The 22,664-nt window shown below is 45.8% G+C and overlaps 1 protein-coding gene across 1 annotated transcript in view; it reads right to left on the bottom strand.

Annotated features, from left to right (window-relative positions):
* JAG1 (jagged canonical Notch ligand 1) overlaps positions 1-21,712 on the bottom strand; it is a 35,479-nt gene extending 13,767 nt beyond the window's left edge. The window contains exons 1-5 of the mRNA XM_075925658.2: positions 21,242-21,712; positions 20,266-20,571; positions 9,925-9,976; positions 3,999-4,253; positions 2,787-2,847 (exon numbers count right to left, since the gene is read on the bottom strand). Of these exons, the coding sequence (XP_075781773.1) occupies positions 2,787-2,847; positions 3,999-4,253; positions 9,925-9,976; positions 20,266-20,571; positions 21,242-21,319 (752 nt within the window). The 5' untranslated portion in view covers positions 21,320-21,712. The remainder of the gene's footprint in view (positions 1-2,786; positions 2,848-3,998; positions 4,254-9,924; positions 9,977-20,265; positions 20,572-21,241) is intronic.
* Between the last annotated feature and the right edge of the window lie 952 nt (positions 21,713-22,664).

Raw genomic sequence — 22,664 nt, 5'->3', positions numbered from 1 at the left:
TTTTATAGAAGTTGCGTAACATGCAGGGTGATGGGCTATTTTTAAATTCCCATCATTTAGTGTCTGACTAGATTTTTTTTTAAATAGTGTAGACACAAGCTCTGAAATACTTGGAAAAGGAGGTTTTTTGGGATCGCTCTGCAGCCACGTCTAAACTAGTTTTATCTATTATCTAGATTATAGAAATATAAATTAAACAATTACTACTAATCTTTACCAAGCTACAGAGATTAGCTTGATTTAAAAAAGTAGAAAAGTATTTCCTGTGCAAAAGAAAAATTCCTGTGTTCGTTCCCTTTAAATGTGAACATACTTAAATCAGACTTTTAATGTGAAGTCAAGGGTCTACTAAAGTAATGTATTTATTTCATGGATGGGCCCTTGCAGTAAGTGATTAGCAGCAACCATTATTCAGTAAGCCATCACTAAATTATGAAAATAAACCTTGTGCAACAATCAGGTAGGCTTTCAATTTTTTTTTTTTTTTTTTTAAAAAGCTGTTGTCTGACCAGTAAATCCATCTCGTGGGAAAAGCTAGAGGGCTCTATCTGATGGCTCATCACCCATAGCTAATTGTAACTTCAACTCCCCCTTCTAAAAGTCTTCCTAGTTTTTTCCATAGCTATTTCAACAGCTGTCTGTTCAAAGTGCACGTGAACCACCTGAGGTTTTTATGTATACAACAAATAAGCATTAGTCCAACTTGCAATATTTTCTGTGCAAAGCAACCAAAATTGGGGTGAAGAAGGACTCCCCCCCCCCCCCCCCCAACAATTCATAAAAAAAATCTTCCTATTTACAGGAAGGGAGAAAGGTACAAGAGCAGCAAAGTTAAGATCTGAACCTGCAAAATTCCATTGAATTCAATGCTGTTCACACGCATGCAACTTTAAATATTTGCAAGATAGCACCTTAGTTTTATAAACATTTGTATCCTTTAGACTGTCACTCCCTTCCAGGAAATTACAGAAGCAAGTCATTTAAAATCTTTTAACTAAAGCAAAAGTAAAGAAATTTGAGATCTGGCTACCATTCCAAAGCCAACAAAGGCAGCTACTAAAGGGCTTCGGGAATCTATTAATTCCAGAAGATAAATTCATTAAATTATTCCCATTTAAGAATATGCAGTGAGCAGTTTCTCATGAGAAATATGAAGTGCTTTTGCTTGTATAATGATTCATAAGTTTGGGTTTGCTGGCAGTTCTGTGTTGAAAGGATTGACTCCTAAAATATCCCTCCCTTTCCCTCTAAGTGTTCGCAAGTCATCTGTCCAGACCCCAGAGAAGCCTCTGGGGATTATAAAACTGTTGCATTTAGGACATACAGATTATATGACTCATCAAAACTTCAGAGGGGGGAAAAAACAAAACAAATCTTATTTGTGTTCACTTGAAAAGATAAGAGTCTCACTTGGCAAGCAGGAGTTATCTGAGAGCACCAGAAGGACAGCATTGTTTTAAGACTATGCAAATTAAGTGTGGGAAAGCTGCACCTTAAATAAATAAGAGCACTAGTGCATGTCTGGGCAGTGAGCAGGGAGGTGAGACTTAGAAAGACCTAAAAATCAGGAGACAATGCCTGTTCTAGTGCCTGTTCTAGTGAGGAGTCAGCAACCATTACATGGCCTGTTTATTCCAATGCCAGCAGTATGTATCTGTGTGTGCATCCAGCCCATTTCTAAAGGACCAGGGATACTTTTGGTCAGATTTACACCAACGGGCTCTTCAATTAAAGATCCTGATTTGGGATTTTGGAGCTGGCTTACATGAATGCTGTTTAACATCAGAACCACTGGAATCATTTCTTTTGCCTCTCTCCAGTGCCCCACAAAAGCCAGACAAGGTAAAAGCAACACATCATCAGCATTGTTTTGTTTATTGCATGTGCTTTCTGAACCTCTCTTTAGGAAGGGATGAAAACTGTGCCTGTCAACCTCTTCTGTATTTTGTCACTCTTAATTCTTAGCCATGTCCATGCAGAAGTATCACATGCTCTGACTGGACCCAATTACTTCATACATAAGACTTCATACATAAGACCACAACTACTTATTCTCTTGCTAAACAGACACCATCAACACTGAAAGCAAATTTCTAAATACAGTTTGTGTAACTAGTGTCAACGTTAAAATAGTCAATACTCTGCATTGACCAGGGAATAAACCTCTCTTGTTAATACAAAAATAATTCAAGACATTCCAAAAATTTGTTAAATTGCTCAGTTGTCTAAGCTCTGCTTTTCATTGTCTCCTGCCCAGACCGGAATCGACTTCAAAGCACAACAAAATTCTGCACTCATCGATGTCTGCTGACAAGATTCCATCCCCGCTATTAACCTCTCAGCACTCAGAGCCTGGCTCAGAAAAGCAAGAGAACCAAGAGATTTTACTAATCCCATTCTAAAGAATGCTTGACTTTTGCCTATTGATGGGAGAAATGGGACAGGGGTGGGAGAGTAAGGAAGAAAAGCAATGCTGTATTTAAAACGGCTGGCAGAAAAGCCCATAATCAGCAGTTCATTTAAGACAGACAAGTTGCACCAATTTCTACAGATGCAATTAGTTCCTGCTCATTAGGAAGCATTTGCTACAATTTCCTTTTGTCCCTTTCAATTCATAAATGCTGCCATTTACTTTTTAAGTCTCAGATGCAGTTATAACTCATTCAATGCCACTGGACTGAGAAAGATGCCCTTGCCTGAAATACCTGGTCAGCTCGACATTTCCCTTCGGCCAGCTTTCACAGTATCAGTTGTTACAAATTTGTTAGCAAAGTCATTTTATTTACCTGCATTCTCCTGGAATTTTGCAGGAACCATGCTTGGGACTACATCCCTGACGACAAATAGCTGCAAAAAAGTTACATCAAGAGAATAGCATCAATCCGTATGCTGTCCATTTCCCACATCCTCACACGCACAGGAATATTTTAATCTTTAGCTAGCACTGTAATCCTACCAAAGCCAGGTTTAACAGGTCTCTTCTGTCAACTCTACTGGAAAGATAGGTCGTGCCTTATGACAGCAAATTCATTAAGGGAACTAACTGTAAATTGGGATCACACAGGGGGTTTTAAAAACTTGTGTCAACCCCAAAGAAGCCATTGTGCCTAAAACTTATGCCACGTTCTGCAAGAAATTCTCTTGGCATTGGAATGTAAGGTTAGCCCTTCCCTCACCTTACAAGAAATGCAGTGCAAATTGGCTTAGTAAAATAACCAGATGTTCTGTCCCAGACCTGTGCACACACCATTTCAAGGACTCTAAATTGAAACTATATGTTTATCAACCCCTTTTGCTGACAATCCATTCTTCCAGCTCAGGGTTCTGCATTTTTCCTATTAAATACCTGTTCAAGCATACAAAACGTTCTCAGCAAGGCCTGCTCATGTAGGCAACAGTCTGGAACTGCGCTGCTGAGTTTATTTGCCCATTCAGGTTCTGCACAGGTCTTGTCTTCCTTCTTGTTTTGAAGCGCCACACAAGACATTCTGCCCCACAATAGAAATCCTGGCCCCATGAAGATCAGTGGCAAAACTCCCACTGGCTTCAAATGAGGCCAGCTCTCCTCCTCCCCTCTGGCCATTATGTGGGTAGCCGAAGTTACTCAATAGAAGAGTACACCTGCTAATATTCCAGTGCTTCTTGATTTGATGTGGGCTCAGAAGAGATGCTGGATAGAATTTTCACAAGTCATTAGATACTTTTGAAAATTCTACCCACTAAATAGAAAGCCTCACAGAATAAAATCCAGTATCTGTATAACTGGTAGATGGGGAGCAGCAATTTACTGACCAGTCAATTTACTTTAACTGTGAACTGGATAGATTGGCTCTTGTCCAGTCATTCTTTGGCCTCTCTGCCAAGGCTACCAATAAAGGCACCAGTGAGGGGGTGATGGTGTGGATGGTTCTCCTCTAGTTACTGGGCTGACATCAGCCACTGAAGTGCTCTATGTCCCCGGACCATTTTCAGTATAGCACTCAAACTTAGTTACAAACCTTTGCTGCATTCTGGCCCCATCCAGCCCTCCAGACAAGTTTTGTTGCCATTCTGATCACAGGTATGGTGGCCGAAGAAGTCATCTCTCGGTCGACAAAACTTGTTGCAGCCAAAGCCATAGTAATGCTCATCGCAAGTCACGCGGATCTGGTACTCAAAATGAGCAATGCCCGCGTTGTGTTTCAAAGTCTGCCACTGGCGGCTTGGATTGATCATACCCGAGTGGGATGCCTTTTCGATAATGCTGTCAGGATCTAGGAGTCAGAAGGGAAGGAAGGTTAATGCTCCGTCCGTCACTTGACCTGGATGGAAGTCAGTCTCAAACAGGATTTGAGGAGACTGCTGTATGCTGGTTTTAGCTATGTACAAAACTAAGGAAAAGGTGCCCCATTAACCGAAATGCACATACCATGTACTGACCAGAAACCAGACTCAAGTCTGTGAGAACAGTTAGGCCAATGCTGGCCTATCTGCATAGGGCATCCTTAAGAATCCCAGTAAGATCCATAAGATTAGCAAAGGGAGAAGGAAAAAAATGGAACTACATAGCCTCCTATCTAACAGGGATAAGCATCTAAGCCTGGTGCACCCTGCACTTTGCTCTCCTTGGTCAATGAGTATTGTAGAGTTTTATACAGGCCATAATGCTATAACAAGGTAATCTTTTTCAAATTGAACAGATGCATGTCAGAGACTTGCAGGCTTCTGGAAGCCAGGTATATAAGTTTTCTATAGGTGAAAACAAGTGATATAGGTGAAAACAAGTGACATTTGGCATAAGTAATCTCACTCAGTTTTGGCCAGGAAATACTGTGAAATTTAGGCTAATGCCAGCAACATTTAAAGAGCTAACAAAGATCTGGGCAAATAAATTGCTTTATATGAGTAATGTAGATTCCTCCTATTCCTCTTAAAGAGCATTTCATAAAGTTAAAAAAAAACTTTGTACTCTACAATGAGTTGAGTAAAATTCTGGCTTTTCTAAACCTACGACTGTCTAATTACAGCCTGAAATAATATTTCACATTAGCATGGAACATTGTATGTATCTGTGGTATTTCACTTTGTAGTCCAGGTCTTGTGAGTTCAATGATCTGACACTGCCTTACGACTTGCAGCTAGCAGCACTTGACTGCAGAGTGAAAGTTAATCATAAAACAGACAAAATACCCTTGCAAACCCAGTATGAAAACAAAAATAAAGTACCAGGCCAGACTTCTATATATGGGAATATAATCCAGCGTCAGAAAAATTCTAGATCGAAAGGCACTTTGTTAGCTTTATCTGAAGGACACCACATTTAAGTGTTAATTAAAATGAATTAACATTTACAAAGTTTGTGACTTTACATACAGCAGACTTGAAGGCCAATATAAGTGTTTCAGAAAGCAAAGACAACACATGGATTATTTTCTTTCTAAATTTTTTAAATATGTTCATGAGAGCCATTTTTAGCTTTCACATGGAACTTCCAAACAAAACGCTTATTCACAGCTGTGCAAGACTTCGCAATTCATCTCTAGCTCAAGAGAATCAAATAAGTCAAATTATTTGCTATATACTAGAAAAGCATGTTAATCTGTGTTTAAATATCATGGTATTCTTGGGTTCAGGACGCCCATATCTGCTGCATTTTTACAGTTTAGAGAGTGAATGGTACCATCTTATTTACCCTGTGATTTTCCCAGTTTTCAAATATTTTCCTTCCAACTAATTTCAGAACTATGACTAATTTTAATAGTGCCTGCCACACCTCCATTATGTATAGACATGGGATAAAATTTTCAAATCTGCTTAAGTGATTTAGAAACCTAAATCCCATTCTCAAGAGTGACTTAAGCACCCAAAGACTGACACTGTTTTTGTATTGCTTTAACTTTACTGATTTCGAACTAATATAGTCCCATCAGTACAACCCTGTAGCTTGATTGCAATTCTGTTAGTATAAAGGTATACTTTGGTGTGAATTTCTGTAAACTTAAGCTCTCCAGTTCAGCATGGTACTTAAGCACATGCATATCTGTTGGTCTTCAATGGGACAGCTCAGATGAAGATCACTCATACTGAAGTACCTTGCTGAGTCATGGGCTAAGTGACTTTGGCAAGGGCATGCAATGAATGTGTGGCACAGCTTTTTAATAATAATGGAGATTGCCTATCTGCTAGAACTGGAAGGGACCTTGAAAGGTCATCGAGTCCAGTCCCCTGCCTTCTCAGCAGAACCAAGTACCATCCCTGTCCTAGTGCCCTTTCATCCTCTCACTGAAAGTGCTCAATGGAGCGGTAGATGGTGATACAGTAAAACTAACAAAGGGGCACTTTTGAAGCCAAGTTTTTTTTGCCTAAAATTTGCTTCACACACTTGCCCATTTCACTCCATGGCAACAGAAAGTCATGCTTCCTTCAGAAAGTGTACAGAGCTCTGCTCTTTGGGCCTCTACCTGGTTACCCTCCCCCAGCTCCTCTGTAAGCATGTATTTATTGCACAGATAGCAAGCTCTGCCATTTTACTCGAGCTGCTTAGTCCTTTAGGCCTGTATCTACAATCTGAACTCAACGCCAACACTCCCATGAAGGCAAAGGGTTTGGGGTTTAGTGCACTGAATTTTATCATGAAGTAAAGGTGACTGAGGTTGGGAGTCTTTGGTTATCACTATATTTTTCTTGGGTGTCAGTCACCCAACTCACTGCTCACGCAACACCTGATAGGAGCTCATGGAGGCCTATGCTCACTCAGAAGATGAAAATGCCTTGGCTTAAGTATGCTATGTTCTTCTTGTATTTTCCCCCCAATCCTGCACAGGAAATTCAGGCAGTACAGGCTTCAGGAGAATGCCATGGCCCCTTCCACACCAAAGATGGTTTAAGGTTAACCGTGAGCACACAGAAGAACGAAGCCTGCCAGCCTAGAGGAAGTGATCTTCATGATTCTCTTGATATCTGACTTGGGAATCCCATACTTTGATAAAGAGCTCCGAGGAAACACTAACCAAATAGCAATTGATGAGGTGGGAGAGAGAAGCTCTCTGAAGATTTTAAAACTTGTACTCTGCTCTAAGTGTCAGAGCGCTGACAGTGTTTGACTAAGCTGCTGAGCGATTCGTGATTTTTACTTGGTAGTTCTAAAAGAGCCACTTAGGCCACAATTTTCAAACAAGACAAGCAATTTTGGGTACCCAACCTGATCCCCTGGAAAGGTTCAATTTTCAGAAACTGCTGAGCACCCACCCTCAGAAAAGTGAGGCACCATAAGGAGTCTCTGGCCACCCAAACTGATTAGCCACTTTTCAAAACCTTGGGGTGACCCCTTCCGGCTATTGTTTAATTTACATTATGCTGAAACCTCCTATGCTTGACTTGAACCCATGTGTCACTGATACTAGTAGTCTACAATAGCACTTTGGCATACTCCAGGATACTCCATTTGTTTTACTGATGAAGCAACAGTAGGCAGTAGCAAGCCAGAGCCTAACCAAGGACAAAGCTAAGAAAACCAAAGTCAAACTCCCTTAGACCTCAATGAGTATGTCTACACTGTAATTAAAAACCCATGACTGGCCCATGCCAGCTGAATCAGGCTTGTGGTACTCTGACTGTGGGGCAGTTTCATGGTTCTGTAAACATTCTGGGACCCACTCGCCTAGCAAGATCCTAGAGCCTGAACATCCACACCACAGCTGAAACGGTCCCACAGCCGAGCTGAAGTCAGCTGGCCCAGGCCAAGTTAAGGGTTGTGATTGCGGCATCAGACATGTCCCATGAGGCCAAGGCTCCATCTTAAGCATTCAAGATACAGCAGAACAGCGAGTAGAGAACGAGACAGAGAGAAGGTGTCAATTGCAGAGGAGTCAATTGCAGATTTTTTTTTAAAGGCTGAACTATCCGTCAGGTGGCTCATTCTTAAAACAATGAACCCTGCTAGAGCAGTGTCCAGGACACACTGATCCCATGCCCTACTTTTTCAAAAGCCCTTTAAAAATATCCAATAGAATTTAATGGGATTAAACTATTAGGGTTTCATAGGAAACACTCTAGAACAGCCATTTCCGAATGGTGGGTCATGATCCTGTTTTAATAGGGTTATCAGGGCAGGCATTAGAGGGTACGTCTAGACTACATGCCTCTGTCGCCAGAGGCATGTAGATTAGGCTACCCGACAATAGTAAAATGAAGCGGCGATTTAAATAATCGCCGCTTCCTTTAAATTTACATGGCTGTTTGTCGGCTCAGCGCGATAGTCTGGACGTGCGGGTGTCGACATCAAAGGTATTTGTCAACCACCCAGGTAAATCTCATCCCAGGATGCTCTGGAATCTGGAGCAAAAGGCAAATCCTGAGCCCCAAGTTACAGGAGCCTCGGCCTGGCTCTCAAGTCCTAGGGCTTCAGATTTGGATCCTGTGCTGAGGGCAGTGGAAGTTTGAGGATACCCGCTCTAGAAGCCCACAGAACTTCCATCATTTAAGAAAGTTCTAAAAACCAAACCTCTTTCTCTGTTAAAATTCTACAAGGATCTCCTTTCAAGATGGACACATCTACTGTCTGCAAGGTGGAAGTGTTTGTGCAGGAGGGTCACTTAGAGGACCCATTTAAAAGTATACAATGATGAAGCAATCAAGAGAGTTTAATCAAAAACATATGCAAGACGAAGTCCACATTGGGTCAAACATACTGCAGAGGGGAAAAAAAGAACACGAGGCAATTTTGTCTGAAGACAATTTTGCTTCCAGAAGATTAGAGCAAAGAAAAGACTCATTGTGAAGCTTTGGAAAGGCTGTTTCATGAAAAAAAGATGAGCTCTAATACTAGAAATGGCAGAGACCCAGGCTGAAAAAACCCCTTGGATCTGACTGTAAACAAGGCCTTCGTTTTAAATGCAGACCTCTTCCGTTTATGATTTGACACTACCAGGGTAGCAGCACCTATGGATTTTTCCCCCTCTTGAATAAAGTCTGCATAATCAAGACCAAAAGGTTCCCTCATCAGTGATCCTAGCCCCTGAAATCGTGTATGCTGCTCTATCAGTGTCAGTCATAGTAGATGGGAAGAAAAAGCACATGTCCCTTATTGACAGTTTTCATGTGTTATTTATGAACTCCTGAATTTGTGGAACCAATGGGATGACTTTGAAAGTTACAGCTTGTTCCTGCACTCTCATCTGGGAGTCTTAGGGACCCAGAGGGAACAGCAGGAGAGGCACAAACCTCACTCCTAAGTTTAGTGGGAGTTGTGTACCATCAATATTAAAACTTAATAGGTACAGACACCCCAGTGACAGCAAGGTAGCAGCAGCACAGCTTGTAAGCCATTGGGGTTTCCAGCTTCCTCTGATTAGCATAAAGCCAAAACGGACCACCAAGACAAAAATCTGACTAGAGACATTCCAGGGGAAGAACTTCTATATCACATTCTCCTGTGTTTCAGCCAACTTTCAGGCGAAGCCTGCTACATATTTCTTGGACTCTGAATACAAATCCCTAGATAATTAACCATCCCGTCCCCTCCCCAGAAAAGCCAAGTACCACCACCAACTTCTCAATCATTATCCAAAAGATTTTAAATGTCAAGTCTGATTGTGGCTTTTATAAGGTGATGTGCACCCTAGAGTTCATGTTTTCAGGGGTGCTTATGGGACTGTGTCATTTAAACCCCAATGACAGTCAAGGATTTAATACCCCTCATTGACACTGACTTCCCCCCTTCCTGGAACAGGTTTAGGCCTTACTGTCATATCCTCATTTATAGACTGAGACCTGACAGGCTTCCATTGTGTGACTTCCCTGCTTCCTGCAAAGGGACTTTGGAACCACATGCAGAGCCCTACTACAAGACTCATCCTCAATTTGTGGGAGAACCCAGTCACAAGTTAGCCCTATGAACATAAAAGCTTTTGGCAGCAAGCTGGCTGAGGAGTTTTGAATACTTACTAGCAGTGTCATTGCTGTAATCCCATGCCTCGACAAGCAACGTATAGGATCGCTGCAAAACAAATATGTATTAGTGCCTCAGACAGAGTCTTTAAAAAAAGCAAACGTCTTTTAATATGCATCTGCTGGGAAATCAACCCCCCCCTCCTCCCATCTCACTTGAGACTGTATCCATTTAAAACATAAATAGGCAACAGATTATACTTGAGACAAACATGATCCTCTTAAGTCACCTTATCCAGTCTGACTTGAGACCTTTCACCTCAGTTTGCTCATCTTTGTCATCGTTAATGCATCTTATGTGCTTAGCCAGGAAGTACAGCTTTTGACACTACGCGGCAAGTTAGAATTTAGCACCTTTGGCAAAGTTGCTCTTACTGGGGAGAGAGGGGGAGGATACCATCAGCCACTTGAAGGAAGTTTGAGTTCCAAGCCTTCTGCTTTGTATTTGTTTTAGATCTCAACATTTTTCCCAGCCTGAAAGCAAGGGGCGTTGCAAAAAGATTATTCTGCTTGGCCTCAGCAGTGCAACCTCTAGAGGACTTTGCTTTTCAGCAACCCTTTGAAAGCTTTGTCTGCACTAGACCATCACTTCTCTCACAAGTATCAGGTAACTAAGGCAAGAACGGATGAATCTTGGAAGGGGGTGGGGCAGGGGATGTTCTGTAAAGCGAGTCTAGGATCGTGCTATTTAGAGGAATGAGGGAAGTGGGAGAAGCAGTATATACCTGTGTCACTTCATACACAGACTAATCCAGTCAGGTCTCTAGCATTCCCATAAGAATCAGCAGCAGCATCCACTAACCAAAGAGACTGCTTCAAGCTGGAAGTATGCCAGGTTCAAGGGCTAATCACCCTTTATCTTCCAACCTGACTCAGGAGCTAGAGTCATTAGACCTTTCCCCACCTTTCTTTTGCTCTGTTCTAGTCTGAACTGGTATTTCCCAGTATGCTCATGCTACTTTAGCTCCAAAAAACCCTAAGTATTTAGAAAAAAGGAAAGTAATTTATTTAGTTAGATGTCCGTGTAAACTTTTTCCAGAGAGGACATGTAGGGGAAAAAGGCACAAGTTACCATCTTGTGCAAGTTGTGTGGTTTATTTATTTTATTTTATTTTTTTACAGGTGCTTGCAATGCCAGAACAAATGTCAGTCCATTTGTAAAGAGTCACATATAGCTATTAAATACTGCTTTACCAAAAATAAACCTCGTTCATAAAAATATAATTACAAGTTGTAAGCAGACTTCAAAACCTCTCCTTACTTTCCTTTCCCCCCCTCCCCCTCAAAAGTCAGAGCAAACTAATTTCTCACGACTGGACACAGCATGCAGCCTTTGAATGAAAGTCTCGTTTGTGATGGACACTAGCTTGGAAGCGAGCCTAAATACGTTTCATATTCAAAGCAGACTCAGATTCTATTTCGTTCACTGATAACTGTGGGAAAATGCTTTGAAAAAGCAAGCAAAGCTGGACTAGCCAAGACATGTGCCCAGTCTTCCAAGCAAAGTATACCTCAGCCCGCACCATTTTCGGTTAACATTTCATCAATAAAGTTACACATTATTCGTTACTATTCTGGGACATGCCTGTCAACTTGAGGAAACCCTGCAAAAAGTGCTCTGAAACGGCTTTCGAAGGCTTTCCCACACAAGTCAGGGGTAGAAATTCCTGAGACATAATTAAATGTACATTTCATTTCACTTGTGGCATGGCTACCATCACCTCTCCTCCTCAGTTTAATTACCATACCACCAAGCCCAAAACAGAGCATGACATGTTACAGCAGGCTTGCAAAAATATTATGATACAGCTGAGAATAAATTATGACAACCACTTGCACTATTTTAATAAAGTTAAGGATGTTTTCCTTTTGGCCTTGCATAATTGTTTTGGAAGATGTTCACTCTAAACTCATAGCAACAGCTCCTGCTTAATCCTTAGGCTTGTTTACCAACACAATCCACCCTTGAGAAAAGGAAAGGAAGAATCCCTGTTTAAAGTGCTACTGTTGCCACATACCTGTAAAACCACTTCAACAAAACTCAGGGTTTCATTTAACACTTCACAGGGCAAACCTCCCCTCAAAAAGGAAACAAAAAAGACACCGTACACTTGCAAATATCTAAAGAAAGCCACATTTTATGATTGGGGAAAACTCATTTCATCCACTTTGTTGTGCCCTCCCTAGCAGTGCATAAAAATTTGTGCTCAGGGAAGTTTATCAATTAGACTTTCAAAGAAGTCCAAAAGTTAGTAACCCCCCCATCCCAAAATAAGGAATTTCTCTGCAGCATTGAGATTAGACTTTTAAAAAGGTACCCATCATCCCCACTTTACAGATCAACAGTTAAGATATCTCTGGAATGACTACTCAGAGCACTGAAGTTTAATTTTTCCCATGCCCACAACTGACCTCTGCACATCTTTGAATAAATATACGTCCAGACACAAAAATCCCACATCATACACCTTATTCCATCAAAGCAAGGAACCAAGCAGCAAATCAGAGTGAACTATGATGGAGTCACACCCAATTAGCCACTGTAAATCTGATCATGACCAGAAGGCAAAGATCCTAGCAAGGAGACCCAAACTGACTTGAAAGGAACTTCAAGCCACTTATTTTCAGAATATTTGCACTTTCATGGTTTAATCCAAAACCAAGTGTTGCACATACGTCATCATAGTCCATCTGAATGTGTTTGCCAAAGCTATGAGACAGTTAAAATAGCTGGCCTTATGCTAAGTAGCCTAGGAAGCACATTTGTGAAACCAAAGAGCCTTGGGAACCGCAGAGCAGTGCTAAGCTGATGCCACCAGAGTTCTTCCTGATCCACAGATGACAGAATCCACGAAGAGTTTTCATGACCCTTTAAATTTGCCATCCGTGATCCCTTGTGAGGATGTGAGAGGAGAATGCGGCTACTTTCCAGATTATTTGGTGCTTTATTAAGTCACATCCAGAATGTATGCATAATCCAGGAGGGTTTTTTTAAAAAGCAGAGAAATCTTAAATGGGTGTCAATGTTTTCACAGAGGACTGAATTTCTAGGGTCTGAAGAGACACCTTAGAGGCCAGATTTCAGAAGGCAGGTACTGAGCACTCTGGAGGAAGCAAGTTGCTTCAAAATCTCCTCTCCCTTCCAAAAAAGGTAGTTGGATCCTTTGAGGTCTTGGCCCCACATGGTGAATAGTGAGCCAACAGCACGAAGCAGAGGAATTTCATTGACATTTGTGAAGGGATATTCACCCTGTTGGGGCTGCGATGCCTGTCCTAGAGGGGTTTAACCACCCAAGACACCTGCCGATTCAGGGTTTCGCATGCTAAGCCAAGAGCAGCAGGAAATCCCTGTTTTGTACATGCTTCCCTTCTGTCAAACAGGGAAATCAGGTTAACCACAGCAATGCTCAACCTGTGCCCTGAAAGCCACATGTGGAGACAAGCCTAACTTGCATCTCCGCTCTCGCTCTGCCTGGGTCTCAGGCAGTGTGCCAGTCGCTACGCACTCCGCTCTGGAACAGGAGACAGCGAGCTGAGAGATGCGGCAACCCCGCCCATCAGCTCAATGGGGCATGGCAGGGAAGAGGGGAAGACCGAATGAGGAACAGAGGATGGAGGAGGGGGAAGTGCGAGATGGACAGAGCCCAGAACAGATTTAGAGCTCGCCACAATACCACTTCCTCCGAATATTCAGCATGGTTCCCGCTGTGGTGCCGCATCGTCACAGGATGACGGAGTCAAGATGACACCACGTAAATGCCAGATCCCATCAGGGCCATCCTACTGGCTCCGCTCCATCTGAGGACAAAGCAGCTCTTCAAAGCGGAAGATTCCTGGTGTGCCACATTTCCCCGGATAGCGCCTGCGGCAGGAGAAGGGAGAGGAGACGCCTTTGCCCTTTGCTGAGCACAATGAAGCTGGCCAGTGCTCTCACTGGGCCTCCCTACGTAAAACAACCCTGCAAGTGCTCCCGTGTGTACCCAAGATAGCACTGCACACCACTCAGGTTTTGTTCATCCAGGCAGTAACCTTGCCTCCTATAGGCCATGGCCTTCGAAAACTCCAAAGGCCATATTAGCAGACTGTGCAGCATAGCTGAGGCCCAATCCCAACCATATGATCAACAAACTGAACTCGCAGTCTCTCGGCTCTGCCGACAAAGGTAAACACTTCATTGCCATGTTAAAGGTGGCCCAGGCAAACAAACAGAGCTACCTGACCAGCTGCCAGGAACCTCCCTCAGAGCACAAGCCAAGCCAGTCAAGAACTTCTGATACAGCTGTACCCCCCTCCTGCCAAACGATGAAGGACACAAAATTGCCGCTGTCCGAACTCTGTGTGCTGCAGCCAATAAGCCAGGCCGATCTCTGATCTGGCAGGCCTGCTGGAATAATGAATATCCTGTGAATACATAATGTGCTGAAGTTGCCATTGTGCAAAGTCAGTCCATGGTTTGTCTGGGAGCCGAGCTCTGCTGAGTCTACTGCTGCTTCCTGTTGCTTGTCCTGTATGAGCATTATTTTTGGATAGGCCCCATTATGTCCTGTAATCCTCACTGCAGTCAGTATGGCCACGCTATTGTTCTTGGTTAATATTAGCAGTCAATGCCTCCGTCTGGGTGGCCGGACTACAATGTATTCTAATCACAGCACTAGAATGCACAACCGAACAATGTGCCAGGAAAAGATTTTAAAAAACTATAGCATCTCAATTTAACAGACTTCAGCTTGGGGTGGGCCAATTCCAATAGGCGTCTCAGCTGCAGGGTGCAGAATATTGCAATAGCATTTTAATCAGCTTCATCTGATTGCAGGGGGGTTCCCCCTCCCACAAAGCTCCCACTGGTCATCAAAAAGGCCAGTAAGTGGGCCAGGATGTCAATGGTCACTTTAAACCCTCCTCAATAAGATAACCCACTATTCTTGTCCGATTACCTGTTTAAAGCATCCCTGTGATAATTAAATGCACCAGTTACAAAAGGGTGGCAAGGTTAATAGAGAAATACCTAGTAGCTAGCCAAGCAAAACAGTCAGGTTCACACAGAGCAAGCCTGAACAAGAGGCCTTTCTACTTATTATCCAAGTGCATAAAAACTGGGCTGAGCTGGTAAAGGACTCAATGTTTGATTATTTACAAACCACTTTAACCACCTCGCTCCACATTTTACAGTTTCTTCGGCATACTACAACGGTAATGAACGTAATTGATGCTGTGGAACGGCGACCACAATCATGAGGTCCACACAGTAACAAGACATTAACACCACTCCGTTTTCTTTTGACATTCTTTCCTCTCCCCCCCCCCCCCCCCCCACACACACACCTATAAGGCATTCAGGTTACTGGTTCAAGTGGCATTTACTGAAAGGCCTTCTACTATGCCAGAGATTCTATACTAAAATATGAATTCAGGTTTTAAGACCGCTCCTGGTCCCAGTTTGGTTTAAGTCTATTAAAGAAATGCAGCTGAGGTCTACAGGTGCTGTAGGACTTAGACTTCTGGACTGAGCCTGGGAAAACTGCATCTAGTTATTAACAACTAATCTCTAGTCTACAAACAAGAGCAGCAGTAATGAAATGCACCATCAGTTTTAATCGCAAGAATCTGTTTCCTTACACTCTAGTCTCCAATCCATAATGAAATAAAGGGACAATCCATAATGCAATAAAGGGACATAAGGTTCTAATTAACTTGAGGAAAGCTACCCCCAAAAAAGGGATCCAGTCTTACGCAATACAAATTCAGACAGTCAGACTTCCAGCTAGACAGGTTACTAGATGACAGTGCCAACTGCATATCTAAGGAAAGCCTGCATATAAGCTTTAAGGAGAACCCAGTTCAGCTCCTACTGAAGTCAGCTGTATCAGGCCTTTATTTTGTGTGCGCAGATGCTTTTAGTTAGTTCTGGATTAAATTGGGGGGGGGGGGAGGAGAGAAAAGAGAACAGGGAAGAGAACTGACTGACTTAGATTATGGCTATTGGTAGTGTAATAGAATGGATTCACCCTGAAGGTGTGAAATCTAAAACTGGATTGGAACATAGAAGTCCCTCAAAGGACAAATTAAGACTGCAAGAAGCACCTTTCAAAACACACATCACGCCTTTGCATCCTTAGGAAAGTTTAAATTTGGATGCCAGTTACGTCAGACTCATTTAATACACACTCCATTTAGGAGAACAATCCACATTCAAACTATTGGCCCAGGGGGTGGGAAGGTATTGTTTACTAATTCAAGTTGTACACACGTTCCAATGTTAATATCTTCTTCCCTGCATGCGGGGTACTACCTAAAATTAGAGATGCTGATGTTATGTCTGTTCTGTCCTTCCCATAAAATTTCCTAGATTGATTGAACATCTTACCTGGCAACCTTGGCTTTAATCTCATTTGGAGTCTGCTACTTCCAATTTTAAGAAGTTAATTGGAGGAGGAAAAAAATCTAGTCATGATTTCTGAACTACTAGTACAAATATGGTATTGACTGAATGATAAGTCTGATAACATTTGATCAATTGAGAGAAACACTATTACATTACACCGGGCACAAATTAATGCTTTGGAAGTGTCTTGTAAAATAGAAGAAAAAAGGTTATAACCAGAAGGAAAAGAGTCTGTTTTCGGCTGGTGGCTACGGGAAGAAGATAGCTAATGCCAGTCAAGAAAGCTTCTTCCAAAGTTGATAGTGCTTTTAGCCCCACAGCGAAATATAAGAAAGCCAAAACTGTTTAAGTTTTGCAGTGAAGCAGTTTAGAGGTTTTCGCACCTCAGACTCTTGGTGCCTGACAACTGTGCCAACATTAAATGATTATAAGGATAACAGTTTCTCTTTTAGGATAAACAAGCAATTTGAAATTGGAGCTACATACACTATAGAGGCTGCCAGCTTTGACCTGCCTCAATGAACCCAAGGTATCTCTTTGCATAAATACAAAGTTAGTGCTGAACTTTCTGCTGAAGGAATGTAGGGCCCCTTTAAAGTGTAAGATGCCATAAGATTTTTTGCAGGCCATTTTGGAAAATGCCATTCTTAAAACAGATTCTAGATTGATCTTTTGGGGTTTGAGTGTTTTATAACAGCAAAATTATGCTCAACCACCTCCAAAGACAATCTTAACGCAAGGAACATGGAAGTTTGTTTTGAAACTTTCCAATAGGTTTGTACATCCATCAACATTATGAAGAAAGTTGCCAGTACCTTAAAATGATTTGCACCTTTCACTAAAGCACAAGTTGTCTTTTTAAAGAGAAATAGCTATTTGCTGCATTCCTTTGCTTACTGCTGCAGGTGCAGCTTTCTGGATGTACACTATTTCCTTCTTGCTGGTCAGTTGCCCTGTTGCCTAGCAACTTATTCATGCCTCCAATCACTTGAATGAATTTACAGCCCACCATCTCCACACCCATTACTCACAAGGGTGCATATCAAAACCCACAGCACCAGCAAATTCTGCAATGCCCTGAGAAGACAAGCCCCCGCACTTTTAAACCTACATTAGTTTAGGAACAGAGTCACTATTAAAATGATCAGAACAAACTTTTTTTTTTTAAACACCTTGCCTGGTGCATAAAAATCTTTACAGATCTAAAAACATCTGAAAACTATTTTCAGCACAAGGCACAGGGAAGCAGTTTGGCATGGGAAAAAAAAGACATCAAAAAGTGTAGTCAAGGCAACAAGGCTTCCTGATGGTACTCACTAAAGCAGGAATGTCCAAGAAAAGCCCTTCCTCAAACAAAGGTAACAGAACTGATGCATATTCAGAGGCTGCTATGAATTGCCAATATGATTAGCACTTGGCTCTGCCTCCTGTTACCCTTCAGTGGAATTTTCAATGTAGTGTATACAAGTCAAATGTGTATCTGACAAATTGTTACAAGTCAAACTTTTGTTTAAAGTAAGCTTCATTGCGGTAATTAAATAGGACTAACATTTCCATTTCAGAGAGCAACATTAGCACCACATTAAAAGTGATTCAATACTCTGTTCGTAGCTTTTAGAAAATTGAGGGTATCTTGAAACAGGTACACAAACTATTTATAGTCCAAACGAGAGCTTTGCCGCACCAAGTATTCCTTTGTTCAAATGCTTTAATGATCCCATTTCCCATGGAAGGGAAAGCAGGTTAGATAAGTAAGCAAGTCAGTGGTCAAATTACTGAGTTTAGCATCTGACAAAGTGAGTTTTTGCCCACGAAAGCTCATGCACAAATAAATCTGTTTGTCTTTAAAGTGCCACAGGACTCCTCAGAGTTTAGCAGAATCAGCACTTTTAACATCATGCCATCCAAAAGACTTGAGAGAAGATGGTGCAAAGGCTTTCTACCCTCCTGGGATTCCAGGGCTTGATTAGATCCAGCTAACAGAACAATGGAAGCAATTCTTTCACTAAGTGGAGACCAGCTAATACACTGTAGTTAAGTTTTTATTTTAAAATGCCCTCAACCTTTGCACTGCTATGAACAAGTTACCAAAGACCTTAAACATTCAACACATTTGAGAGGGTTTTAAGGCAAAAAAAGCCACCCTGGACATTTTCACAAAGGCTGGTTCCTCAAGAGCCCAGAGCAACAGCACTATGGCCACTGGCACGACTTCAAATAGAGATTTTTACAAAACCCTTTATACACCTTTGATGGCATATTTGAAAGGAGAAATCTTATTCTTTAAGCAGGGCTCACATTTCCAACACAGAATAGTCAGGCAAGCGCTGCAGTTTTACTTTGGAATGCTTCAAAACGTGGGCCTGAGGTCAGCTTCCTGCCCCTGCAGCCTTCAATTCTTGGGGAGAGAGAAAAAAATCCCAACCTGACATTCAAGGCAGGTAGGAGGCAGCACAGACCGTTTTCAGAACACATGGCTGGCTGCCTACTTCCAATCAGTGCTTTCACTACAACTGGAGGGGTGGGAAGGGGAGGGGAAAAGGGGGTGGGACTGAGACGGTTATCCAGGGACTCCTTTGGTTCTCATCCCAGGCAGAAGCTTGAGGGGGTGCAAAGCCTACAAACTCTTCAGCCTCGCTAGCAGTGGGAGGGGCTGGACATGGGAAGTTATGTTCCCTCCTCTTCCTGCATGCAGTTAACAGCACTTTACTTTCTTCCCTTGCAACAAGGTACCCAAGGTCAGACTCCTGAAGCCATATTAATGCTCCTGGTTAGAGTGGCCTGACTTTCAATACTGAGCAGGGAGTCACCCAGTGAAGCTTGGGCCACACCCCTGGGGGAAAGGGAAAGTGATCTAGAGTTTATTGGGAGGGAGCCTAAATATAGGCGCCCAGCTTTGAACATCTTAGCCAGGTAAGGTGACCCTAACAGGTACACAGCAAGAGAAGGGGTGACTGTGCTCACTGAGCAGCAGTAGAATGACCATTTGGAGAACTGACTCTATTCAGGGCTTAAACTCTCTGGAGCAGGGCACCAGTAGGTATTTTCACACACAGCTTCCCCCCTCCCAAGTTCCATAGCCTGATGTGAAGGGGGGATTGGGAGCTCTGGGAAATACTAGGAGAACTGAAGCCAGGACTGAATTGACCCTTCTTGGGCATAGCCAACGCTGTTGTGGTCAAACCCACTTGACCACGTGCATGGCAGCCCCCTCCCCTCTCTCTGTACTGGGGCTTTGCCAAAGGTCTAAGCACAGAGTTCTAGCAAAGCACATGGCCTTGGGCCCCACCTCCTTGTGGTCTCTGCCCTGCCACTGAGTTTGCAAACACAGCTGTTGGGGGAGGGAGGGGTGCTGGGAACGGAGAGACATGGAGCCAGTTAGCCAGCCAGCCGGGGGAGAGGCAGGGGGTGGGGGAGGAGGAGGAGGAAGGGAGAGAAGAGACTAATGCATCAAGGTGGAAAGTTAAGCCCAGATAGTGGTGCCTGCAAACTCCTGGAAGCCGGGTAACAAGATTCCCTGGGAAGCTGGCAGCTAGTCTGCAACCCGCAGTGGCAGCTTCCATCAACACCAAGGCCTGCAGGCAGCTTCCCCCAGTATTCCCAAGGCAGGGAGCCAGGCATGACACACACTTTGCACATGGGATCACTGGACAGCCCCCATCCCGCCAGTTTTTTGGCTGCTGCACAAGCCTTAACTGGCAGGGGGGGGGGGGGGAGGGAAGAGAGAAGAATGAACTTCTGACCTCATAACTCTTAAGAGCCTTATTGGTGCTGTGAAGTGCAGAGGTCTCGCACCCCGACCCACCTAGACCTGCAAGGGACTAAGCGCCCTTCCTCTCTGCCCCACAAGTCGGCTCCCACAGGGCCTGTGCAAGTCCCCCCTTCTCCGAACCCTAGAGCGCCGCAGATTTCCAAGCGCAGCGCCGTGGCGCACCCCTCCCGCTGCAGCGACTCACCGGCCACGCGAAGCTGAAGGGGAGCACGATCCGGTTCCGTTCGTTATTCCGGGTGTATTTTAAATTAAAGGTATTCCCTCCGATGACAGGCGTGGCTCCGGATCCGAAGCTGCACGGGCCCCCAGCCGAGACCCGGGATTGATACTCCTTCAGGCAAGCTTTAAAATACGTGTCACACTCGTCCTTGGTGCACTTGCGATCGCCGGGGTTGCGGGTCCCGTCGCAGCAATTCCCATTCTGCAACTCGCCGTTGACGTTCTGCACCGACAGGATCTCCAGCTCGAACTGGCCGGAGGCGCGGGTCACCTGGGCAGCCCGGGAGAGCCAGGGGTCACCGGTGGGCTCGGAGCGGCTGTCCCGAGGGGCCGGAGGAGAGGGGGGGGGAGAGTCCCACGCCCCGCGCAGCGCCCCCGCTCACAGCTGCGGGAGAAGCAGGCGAGCAGCCGCGCGGAGCCTCCGCGCCAGCTCCTGCTACGCGCCCGGGAGCTAGACCCCTGCGGGGCAGCAAAGCGCAGCGCGGGCCCGAGGCAGCCGGGGCTCCCTGCATCATGCCCGGGATGGAGAGGCTGGCGGGACCTCTGGCCTGGCCCAGGAAGGCCGTTCTGATGTTCGCCTTAGGCCACCTCTGGGGGAGGCTGGAGCGTTCCCAACCTCTCCAAAGCGCACCAGCGGGGCGCGCCGGCCTCGGGGACGGATGGCCATGAGCCCGGCTAGCACAATAGGCAGGAGGGACTTGCCCCACTCCCCCCCCCCCCCCATGACACCAGGGAGCCTGCAGCAACGAAGCCCGCCTAAAGGACGGCTCCTTCCCCCCCCGCTTCCCACGAGCGGCGCCTGCAGGAAGGGCGCGTTTCGGGGCGGCTCATGGAGCCCCCAGCCCCGCGCAGAGGCAGCGAGGAGCGATGAAGCCGAGGGAAGGGGGTTCGCAGCCAAGCGAGGACGAGCCGCAGCCCCTCGAGCGCTCACGCCCACGTACCTTTCCCCGCAGGCAGAGCAGGGCGAGGAGGAGAGCCAGGGCATGCGGGGCGAGGGCGGACCGCCTTGGAAGGAGCATGCCGCCTCCTTGGACACTGCTGCTGCTGCTGCGGCGGCGGCTCGCTCCGAGACTGGCGCTGCGGCTGCTCCCGACTCTAATATACGCCGCCGAGCGGAGCGTGCAGGAGCGGAGAACAACACCACTTTTCACAGGCGCCTCAATAGCGCCCTGATCTCCAATGCAAAGCAGCCCAGCCTCCTCCTATTCTTCGCCCGCCGATTGTTCCGGGCCCTTTGATGGCTTGCAAATCACCCGCTCAGGGCCGCACAATGCGCCCCCCGCCCGCCCCCCCGAGAGAGACACACACAGGCACATGCGACGCGCCCAGAGAGAGGGAGCTGGAAGCCCGTCTGGCCGCCCCGCCGCTGCCTGCCTGCTTCATCTATCCCGCGGCGGCAGGAGGGGGGGGAAGCCGACGGCGGCGCATGCGTCTCTATTAATATGCATGAGGGGGGTGGAGGGGGAAAGTGGCACCGCCTGGCTCCCTGGAGGGCGGGGCGGGGGAGGGAGCTGTGCAGCAGGTGAGCGCGATGGCAGGCAGGTGTGGGGGGAGGGATTAGCTGGCCCCGTGCAGCGGGCTGGCGTGAACGGGGCAGTGCAATCAGCAGGGGCTGCAAGGAGGGGGGTTAACCCTTTGGGGTGCAGCCCGGGCCGGGGGGGGGGGCTAGATCCCCCTCCATCCCACACAATCCATGCAAAGCCCCCTCCCTTGGCCGACGCGAGGGACCGGCTCCGCCACCGCTGGCCCTAGCCCCAGGGATGCCCTGCCCTGGCCGCGGGTCAGGAACGGATCTGGGGTGGGGGGACAGGAGCATCCCCGAGGCTCGCACAGCCCCTGTGGGGCGGTCTAGCCAGCCCCGGCTGCCAGCCCGAGCCCCGATCGCTGCGCGGCGTGTGCCAAGCGGGCAGCCCCTCTTGGCTGTAGTCGCCCGAGTGGCGAGCCTGCGCCTAGCCACGTGGGCACGAGTCAGTCCGCTTTGCGTTCCCACGGGTCTTTCCCCGCGTGTCCCTCCCCGCCAGGGAGCGCCGCAGTGGGAGAGGGAAGCAGGCAGCGGGCTGTCAGCGCCTGAATCCCCTTGGCGCTGGCCAGGGGCCGAGGCGCACGGCGCCGTCGGTGCCTTGCACTGGGGGCGCTGCACCTGTAGGCGGCTCCCAACCGTGCCTGGCTGGGAGCCCCGCTGAAGCTAATCAGAGAGTATCTGTGTCTGTGCCTGCCCCCTGCTTCCTCTCCAGCCAAGCCCATAGCCCTCTGCTGGAGGGGGGCTTCCCAGAGCCGTGGGTCTTGGAGTGAACGACCCCTGGAGGTGCACAGGGCACTTCACTCAGATATTGCCTGGGCGAGTTGCAGACTCAGGCAGGCCCC

Source organism: Pelodiscus sinensis, chromosome 3 (genome assembly GCF_052426305.1).
Source record: "Pelodiscus sinensis isolate ZL-2025 chromosome 3, ASM5242630v1, whole genome shotgun sequence".
Taxonomy (NCBI): domain Eukaryota; kingdom Metazoa; phylum Chordata; order Testudines; family Trionychidae; genus Pelodiscus; species Pelodiscus sinensis.
Note: the sequence above shows the minus strand (reverse complement) of the source record. Positions and strands in the feature narration are given on the sequence as shown.